This window comes from Melanostigma gelatinosum (genome assembly GCF_949748355.1).
Source record: "Melanostigma gelatinosum genome assembly, chromosome: 15".
NCBI classification, from domain to species: domain Eukaryota; kingdom Metazoa; phylum Chordata; class Actinopteri; order Perciformes; family Zoarcidae; genus Melanostigma; species Melanostigma gelatinosum.
In genome coordinates, this window is record NC_136648.1 from 22,731,251 (window position 1) to 22,741,295 (window position 10,045).

The following is a 10,045-nucleotide window of genomic DNA, read 5'->3' on the forward strand; positions in this document are numbered from 1 at the left end:
CTGAACATAGACTGAACATAGGCTGAACATAGACTGAACATAGGCTGAACATAGACTGAACATAGACTGAACATAGGCTGAACATAGGCTGAACATAGACTGAACATAGGCTGAACATAGGCTGAACATAGACTGAACATAGGCTGAACATAGACTGAACATAGGCTGAACATAGACTGAACATAGGCTGAACATAGACTGAACATAGGCTGAACATAGGCTGAACATAGACTGAACATAGACTGAACATAGGCTGAACATAGACTGAACATAGACTGAACATAGGCTGAACATAGACTGAACATAGGCTGAACATAGACTGAACATAGACTGAACATAGGCTGAACATAGACTGAACATAGACTGAACATAGGCTGAACATAGACTGAACATAGACTGAACATAGACTGAACATAGGCTGAACATAGACTGAACATAGGCTGAACATAGACTGAACATAGACTGAACATAGGCTGAACATAGACTGAACATAGGCTGAACATAGACTGAACATAGACTGAACATAGGCTGAACATAGGCTGAACATAGGCTGAACATAGACTGAACATAGACTGAACATATGCTGAACATAGACTGAACATAGGGCTGCTCCCTGATGGCACCTGTTCAGAAATAAACATAAAACTGATTTCTGAATGTTAACTTGCTGTTGCTCGAAAGGTTCCTGTTCTAATGTTCTGATCGTGGCTCTGGACTCTGAGGGTAACTTGTTTTTCTATAACAAACTAATCACGATTAATCGCAGAAAATAATGCGATTATTCGCGATTAAAATTGTAATCGTTGCCCAGCATTAATATATATACATTAATATATATATATATATATATATATTAGTGTCATCTGCTCTATACCAATCCATTCTATATATGTATTGTATGCAGTATGTACTGATGGTAACAGTGTACTGTTTTTGCAGCTTAATGAGGAATCCACATACTTTACTGTTTTTTCACTGTGCTGTAGTTTGTCAGTGAAAGAACTAGATGTTCTAGGATTTCTAGTGATGTTTATATCATTAATTACCTTTTCCTATGCATTGCATGATGTCCATCAACAGCTCACTCAAAAATCAGCCATCAGCCATCTGTTCTTTTGAGTATAGCTCATTGTAAATGTGACTTTAGTTTGTAATCGGGACACATCTATTGTTTCCTCTATGGACCATCAAAGCTGTTCTTACACCAGTCAGCTTTCCTATTTCCCCGAGGTAACAGCATCTGGCTGATTTAAAAGCTGCAGAGGTGAATGAAGATAGATGAATATATCAGCAGAGGAGACACACACACTCACAGTGGAGATGGGATGGGTGCTAGAGAGGGAGAGGGTGCATCAGCATTTCCTTGAGGACTACAGCACCGAACAGACTTGAACATAACTCCATTAATCCTGATTATCATCCAGTCGTCTCCAACTATGCTGTTGGATTAGTTGACCTCTGTTTCTCTCTGTGTGCCTGTGTGATAACAACAGACCGTCGGAATAGTTTTGACGTGACAAGGAGACATTTAACATTTAATCATAGAAATAGATTTTTGGGTGAATTGTTGGTGGGACCTGTTTCTACTACCTATCTGTTTCTCTGCGTGTGTCTGTCGCTGTCTCCCTGTCTCTCATGTAATGAGTCAGTTGGCCTGTTGATATTCACTCTATCACAACAGGAGGAAGAGGAAGAGGCTGTGATCTCAATGTGAGTTCAGTCTGATGTGTCTCCTCCAGATAGATGAAAATGGGCTGATGGATTGCAGCTCAGTCTCATTTTATCCCTGGTTTTAAAGTGCACTTTTAAATCCCAATTTCCCATAATCCTCCTCTCTCTCTCTCCTCCATTTTTTTGCATATTTTTGGCAACAAAAAGAGAGAGCCGACAATAGTGAAAAAAGTGAAGAGAAAAAAAGGAGAGGACACAGTGACAGAGCCCTAAACTTTTTTTTCCATTAGGGAAGAGTGAGAAATGATGGGGGAAGGGAGAGAGAGGGGGAGAGAGAGAGAGACAAAAGAGGCAGATGGGGTCTTTGTGAAGGAGTGAAGGAGAAGAATTTGCTCGACAATGGATGAATAGGTGAGGTAGAGGGGGAGAGGGGGGAGAACCCAACCACCTGCTGTCCTCCTCTTTCTCCTCTTTCACTCACAACACTCAGATTAACTTCCCTTTCAGCCTCTCTCTCTCTCTCTCTCTCTCTCTCTCTCTCTCTCTCACACACACACTCTGCACTCCCTCGATTTTCTCCCTTTCCATCTCTCTCCTCCCTCAAGTATCTTATGGTTAGATACCTTTTCCTCCTCTTCCTCTGCCTTCCTCCTCTCCTCTTACCTTTTCATCTCCTCTTCACTCGTGTCTCCCCCCCCCCCCCCCCCCCCTGTAATTACTGCTGATGAACCCATGACTGCTGTCTGTCTCCCTTTCACTTGAGTTACATTCAGAATATCTTTAATCAGAAAGCATTGAGCTGTCAAAGGATTCTTAGAGGTTCAGGAGGACATGAGCACACCTCCTGTTGCTGCGCTGGCATCTCACAGTCAAACCTGCTCCAGAGCACTGGGATGGATGGAAAGGATTTCACTTTTTAACCACTTCTAACAAAAATTAAGACCGTATACATGTTGGAAATATAGTCAACATAATTCCATTGAAATGAGGGTTATGAACTAAAACGGGTTTTCAAAGTCTAACACTGTGTTGACATGAATTAGAAGTAGTAGTTTATAACTCTTCCTATTGGCAGTGAACTGATGGATGCACCTGGATTACTTTCATAGTGAGGAAAAGTTCAAAACTCCTGGAGTCATTAGGAGCGTCTGTCTTCTCTTTGATTTCTAAGCGGATTATTCGTGATAGATATTAGTGATAAAGATGTAAAATATGTGAGTGAGTCACATATATCATATGAGACGTTAGTGGTGTGCAGGTGTTCTGTCATCAGATCCACACTGACCGTCAGACATTTACTGAACTCAAATAGTTTTATCGGCTCCAGGGCTGAGATCAATAGTTAGTATGCACAACATCAGTAAACAAGTCCTTCAGCCACAATGTTGTCTATGTCTACAAAGTTATTCTCATCGGTGCCACCGGGTCGGATTCTGGTGACATCATGCAGGTTCATTAGAAACTCCTTCAGCTCAGACTCCAGCGGGGCCTCCAGCAGAGACCGGTCCACCGTGGTCAGACCCAGGTCCTCCAGCAGAGACCGGTCCACCGTGGACAGACCCAGATCCTCCAGCAGAGACCGGTCCACCGTGGACAGACCCAGATCCTCCAGCAGAGACTGGTCCACCGTGGACAGACCCAGGTCCTCCAGCAGAGACCGGTCCACCGTGGACAGACCCAGGTCCTCCAGCAGAGACCGGTCCACCGTGGACAGACCCAGATCCTCCAGCAGAGACTGGTCCACCGTGGACAGACCCAGATCCTCCAGCAGAGACCGGTCCACCGTGGACAGACCCAGATCCTCCAGCAGAGACCGGTCCACCGTGGTCAGACCCAGGTCCTCCAGCAGAGACCGGTCCACCGTGGACAGACCCAGATCCTCCAGCAGAGACCGGTCCACCGTGGACAGACCCAGGTCCTCCAGCAGAGACCGGTCCACCGTGGTCAGACCCAGGTCCTCCAGCAGAGACCGGTCCACCGTGGACAGACCCAGATCCTCCAGCAGAGACTGGTCCACCGCGGACAGACCCAGGTCCTCCAGCAGAGACCGGTTCACTGTGGACAGACCCAGATCCTCCAGCAGAGACCGGTCCACCGCGGACAGACCCAGATCCTCCAGCAGAGACCGGTCCACCGTGGACAGACCCAGATCCTCCAGCAGAGACCGGTCCACCGTGGACAGACCCATGTCCTCCAGCAGAGACCGGTCCACCGCGGACAGACCCAGATCCTCCAGCAGAGACCGGTCCACCGTGGACAGACCCAGATCCTCCAGCAGAGACCGGTCCACCGTGGACAGACCCAGATCCTCCAGCAGAGACCGGTCCACCGTGGACAGACCCAGATCCTCCAGCAGAGACCGGTCCACCGTGGACAGACCCAGATCCTCCAGCAGAGACCGGTCCACCGTGGACAGACCCAGATCCTCCAAGAGAGACCGGTCCACTGTGGACAGACCCAGATCCGGAGGGAGGAGGAGAACTCAGCTCCCGGCAGCAGCGTCTCCTCCTCCTCCTCCTCCTCCTTCTCCTCCTCCTCCTCCTCCTCCTCCTTCTCCTCCTCCTCCTCCTCCTCCTCCTCCTCCTCCTCCTCCTCCTCCTCCTGGAGCCAACACAGACACCACGCTGCTGGAGACCCAGGACGTATTGCTGGACCCGCTGGAAGGAAGGGAGGCACGGGAGAACCAGAACCAGGACTGAGAGGAGCAGACTGTCAGAACCTTCTGCAGTAAAATGAGAGGTTTTCTAAAGGGACTCTGGTGCTCAGAAACACTACCACTTTAGTCCACAGAGACCGCCAACATCAACACTAAATGACAGTTCCTCGTAGCTCTTAATAAGATGGACCGAACTACAATAACCAACTTCCAGATGTTTTTAGAACACCAGCATGAACTTTTCGACTCTCACAGCATTTTTGCCTCACTTCAACCGTCGCCTCACAGTTTCACCTGTTTCACCTGTTTCACCTGTTTCACCATGTCTTTTTTTGATTCCAGGGCTACCACCCCTCCCTCCAGTCTGAATACCAGCAATTAGGAGGAGGTATGCTTAATGGTGGAGCGGTGATGTCATCATCAGTGGACTACCATCAGCTGGGTCGACACACGCCCAACCACCACCCCTCTCTGGACTGGAGTACCGATTACCATGGCAACGGGTAGGGTATGAGGCTTTCTGAAGAACATCATGTTTTTGCTGACGTCCGTCACACCTTGCTGCAGTGATGCACAGGTGTACCCCAGGACACTGTGACATCACTGTTGGGTGTGGTTACAGGTACAGCAGCACATTTCTGACCACACCCATCAGTAGGTGCTGAATCAGCAAAACGCTGCTTTTCAGCCTGCTCTTTGAAGGCTCCATGGACTACAGCTTTTTGTATTTATTCTAAATTTCTATCCCAAATTTTCAAGTGAGTGTTTTCCTCAGAATTATTACCACTGTTTGGTTAGTCCATTCTGGGCTACTGTAGAAACATAGCGCTGCAACATGGCGGACTCTGTGGAAGAGGACCAACACCCTGTGTCCATGTGAAGGGCTCATTTTAAGCTAAAGATAACACAACGACTCTTAGTTTCCGAATATTACACACCAATAAAAACATGGTTTCTGCCGATAGATCGACAGAATCCTGCACACTGTTCCTTCAACAAAGTTTCATGGCTGTTGCCTAAAAGCAAAGGGAGTCTCGCACCCCTCCTCTGGCTACACCCAGTGCTTTCAGCCAGCCCCATATATGGGAAGTCTGGGACCGACGTCAGATCCAGTAAATACCATCGCACTGGTTCCTGTGACCTCACTTTTACTTTCTCCTCTCCTCCAGCGGCGGCCTGCAGAGGGACAAACCTCTCTATCTGAGCTAATCTCAGGACAAAGTGACGCCAAAACTTCAACCAAGCCCTTCGACTGCCACGGAACCTCCGGCCTCACCTCCACACGAAAACCCTGGCAAACCTAGTCCAGTCTAGTCCAGCCCTAACCCACTGAGGACTCAACCACCAAACATGAGTTCAGCGCTTCAAACTTGAGTCCAGGCAGTAGAATAATTGGACATTTCTGTGTGTAACTACCACGTCTCTTCTGAGACAACAGGGCCAGTGTTAAGAACAGGAAGAGGAAAGTCTCACGGCTGGTCTGACATCTGTTATTGGCTGTGTCTTTTTCTACTGACCGTTTACAGCATAAGATATGTTGTGCTTTGAATTGAAATTGTGTATACCAGCGAGGAGAGGTGGTGTGCTGTGAACCACGATGATAGGTGTATATACTCCAACCGCCCTCACAAAGGGATAATCTGTCTCATTTTCTGTCCGCCCTCAAAACCCAACCCCATATCTAGTTCCTCATTTTGTAAAGACGGTGTTTACCGTCGGTTCCAAAAAGCTCTGAAGAGCCATGTGTAAATTGCTGTAACATAAAAGTTTGAGCTGTCAGTTTTAAAGCCAATTGACTTTTCTTTTTTTGACCTAATAGTTGCTGACTCCTTCTGTGACCAAAGTCAAGAGAACACAGCACTCCAGCTGTGGGTCAATAACCAAATACAACACAAACTGTTCTTTAATTGTATGAATATGAGGCGACGTAACGAGTGACAATGACACTGAACTCGCACCGCTTTACTCGGATAAATAAAAATAAGAGAACGAGGTGGAAGTGAAGCCGCTTTAACCCGGCGCCAGCTGTGAATAATTGTGTACGATTAAAGAAGTCTCATTGTTCTCTCGCAGCGAGGCGCAGATCTGCAGGGTAGAAGTTCATTGTATTTTAGTTCTTGAAATAATGAAATGTCAAACAATTCTTTGTTGGGGGGAAAAAAGAAAGAAACAAAAATAGTCCTTTGTACGATGATGACTCCTCCTCCTGGCATATGTCTGTTGATGATATTGATTCGGATCCAAACTGTGTGCGTGCGTGCGTGTGTGTGTGAAGTGTTAATGAGAAGGCGGAGTGGTTGATTGCGTTGCATGGTCTCTTTTGTCATCTCTATTTCTCTGTGCACAGAGGCTATTTAAGAAACTATAACTGTTGCTGGGTTGGCTGTGTTTTAATGTTGTTTTTTTTAATCAAATAAAGTTTTGTTTTAGTGTTAATGATGATGATGACGATGATGAGGGACACATTTCTCTCTGCTCTGTATCTCTTTGTATTAATGTGTTTTTTTTGGCAGATGAAAGGACTCTGGGCAACAACAACCATGAAGATTTTCTTATTTTTAGATTCTAATAATGTGTTTGAGAATAAAGTCAGCGCTGCATTGATGTGCAGTCATTACTCCAAAACCTGCCTCTTTTCCTTCTTTGTTTGTTTGCGAGTGGTTTGTGACAGCAGCTCTAATTAACGCCACATAATAATGTAAACCTGCGACACGGTACACTTTGTGTCCTGGCCTTTGCATTTATGCAAAGCAGCTCAGCTGTAATTGCAAAACAAATGTCTTTGAAGTTTCAGAAAATATGTGTTCTTAGCCTCCTGTTGGCTCAGATCAGATGTTGTCTCAATAGTTTTAACAAAAATAACACTTTTGTTAAAACCATGTGAGCCGGTGTAGCTGTGCTGGAGATGTCAGTCGGTCGGTCTGATTACATTATTACACTGGACCATTATTTATATCCTCCAGAGGAACAATCCGACTGACTGGTGATCCTTGATTGCAATTTGGTGGAGAATAATAATGAACAGGATGAGTTGCATAACTGTGGTGATCATCTGACTTTTCATTCAGCGACATCATCGGGTCAAAACTTCACCGTGTCCAATACTTTGGTTTATGACCAAATAGCACATGTTAGCATGCTAACACGCTAAAGCAAGATGGTGAACATTGTTCGTACCTGCAAAGCATGTCAGCAACCGTTAGCGTTTAGCACTTTGCTATGCTGAAGTTCAGCACCAGAACCGCTAGCACTCAGTGGACTCTTCGTTCACACTACGAGCGACAAGTTGCTAACGGCAAGAATGTGTTGGAACTTCGTCTTTTAGACAAACAGGAATTGTGGCTTGAGTGAAGGGGACCCGAAGATGATAAAGTTATTGGTTGAAGCTTCACCACGTCATTGGAGCGCTGAAAAAAAGACACTAACTCAACTTTGATTTGTAACACAAGTGTGAACCAGACAGATCTCATCCATACTTAACAATACCTACGAAAACATATTGTTTGTAGATATCCCAAGAAATGATTTAGTTATCCACGTAATCATGAACGAGGAAGTATAAAGACCACAAAAGCCCACATAGGGCGGGTGGGAGGTGGTTGGTTCCATCAAACGGTGAACTGTCAGCCAGGAGACTGCTGTTTGTTCCCCGTGTGAAACAAGAAGTCAACATCAATGTTTTTGTCACTTAACTTGCGTCCTGCAGTAACAACACTTCCACGGTTAGTTTAACCCAAACGCCGATCTTTTCCTAAACCAAACCAAGTAGTTTTGTTGCCGAACCCTAAAGAGTTTCCTGTGAAAACGGAAGTTTATTTTCACCGTACGCCTGTAACGAGCGGAAATTGACACGCGTTAGTGGCTTTCGTTTGTGCTTTGTGCTGTCTACACCGGAACACGGCTGCTCCCCCAGATGCTAAATCGTCGTCAGAGAAATGGCCGCTTGGTTCCGAAATTGCCAAACAGCAGACGGACACAGTGACTGACTGGTGAACATAGTGGAGCACATAGCAGCTGAAGAGCCAGATATTTCCCTCAGGAGTTGGTGGAGACCAAAACAGAGCTAAAAGGAGAATTAATATAGGTAACTGTTAACAAAAAAGATAAGCTATACTTAATAAGTAAGCTATATAAGAGGCTTAACAAGTACAGCTATATATTTGACTGGTATATATATCTCAAGTCCAGTATTTCCATTTTTCAGAAGAAACAAGCCTGCAGTGGGTGTGGGGCCGAGTCAGAGCCGACCAAGCTTTTCTTTTTGTGCATCCAACATTTGCATTTCTGGTTTGATTCCGTTCTCTCTAAAATAATGTGTTGAAGCAGATTCTGTACTGTTCTGCTTTATTTGCATTTTGTGTCCCTGTCATGAACCAAAGCTTTCAGGACCACTGAAGAACAGGCTGCCTTTGTGTGTGTGTCAGCAGGTACGCACTGCCCCCTACAGGCAACATGGGAGGGCTGCAGCTACTTCCTGCTCTGGTACACTATCTTCAAATCCATCTACACACAATGCGAACAGCTGTCCCTTTTCTGTGACTGATTTGGTGTAACAACTTTTTGATTATATAAGTAATTTAAAGTGGTGAGATGAAATTCGTCAAAAATATTAATTTGAGAGTTCGGTCTGTGAGAGCCTTGGCCTCAAATGCATGGATAGCTACCAACTACAGGGGGAAAAGAGACCCTAGCTGAGAGTTGTGAGCCCTGGATGGTGGAGGGCCTTTAAAGCTGCACTTATCCATATTTTTTATCATCTGCCCTTTTTGATTATGCCTCAACGTTTTCAGCTAAAAGTCCTGATAGTCCATTGTACACGACCTGCCCCGGCATCAAACAGCACACATACACAGTTAGCAACAAGCTGGTGAACATAGTGGAGCTTTTAGCAGCTAAAGAGACAGATATTTCCCTCAGGAGCTGAGCAGAAACATGACTCCATACGAATGATAATGTGTCTGCAGGGTGTGTAATGAAGAAGCTACTTGCTAACATGTTCAAAGTGATGATGTCTGTGTTTGCTTTTCAACTGGCTCTGCTTCCCCCAAGTGGCCAAAAAACCCTAAAAATGTTTAAGTTGTTGCCTGTAGCATTTTACCATCAATAAATCATTGCTGAACTCATTAACGGTCGATTCTTTTCTGTACAATGATTTGGGATGAACAGGAAGAGGATGCTGTTCTTTCTTTTGTTTGCGCATTTGGCATCAAAAAGCATCAAGGCTTCTGGGAAATGTGTCTCAACTCTGCGAATTAGCAGCACTAGTGATATGTGGCACATGGCACCTTCAAAGAAAAGAAGTGAGTCAGTGTAACAGATCAAAGTGACTCAGGGTTCTCAGACGGAAAAAGTTTGGTAAGTGTAAACCGAACCACCTGTAGGCAGATTGAGAGGTCGGCAGTGTGACCAGCGAAACCCAACACACTGCAAACAGCCGCCCTGGTGCCAAAAACCGAAACCCAATCCAGCAGTGACAGATAGAAGAGGTCAAAGTTACTGCTGTTTCAGTTTGTTTTGTGTTCATGTCCATGGGGTGCCTCGATCACTGAACTGTAAAGCAGAACTACCAACCGCGTAGTCACTGCTGTTTTTTTTCATTTTGTCTCAGTATTTGGTGTTCAGTACTCATCGGTGTGTCATTACTATGCTGTCATGTTATGGAATCGTACTATATTGCACTTAAAGGTGCTAAATTGGAAATTCAGAGGATATATTGAG

General features: G+C 45.4%; 1 protein-coding gene across 1 annotated transcript in view; it reads left to right on the top strand.

Annotated features, from left to right (window-relative positions):
* tox (thymocyte selection-associated high mobility group box) overlaps nt 1-6,942 on the top strand; it is a 57,117-nt gene extending 50,175 nt beyond the window's left edge. The window contains exons 9-10 of the mRNA XM_079285010.1: nt 4,670-4,830; nt 5,497-6,942. Of these exons, the coding sequence (XP_079141136.1) occupies nt 4,670-4,830; nt 5,497-5,536 (201 nt within the window). The 3' untranslated portion in view covers nt 5,537-6,942. The remainder of the gene's footprint in view (nt 1-4,669; nt 4,831-5,496) is intronic.
* The last annotated feature ends 3,103 nt before the right edge of the window (nt 6,943-10,045 follow it).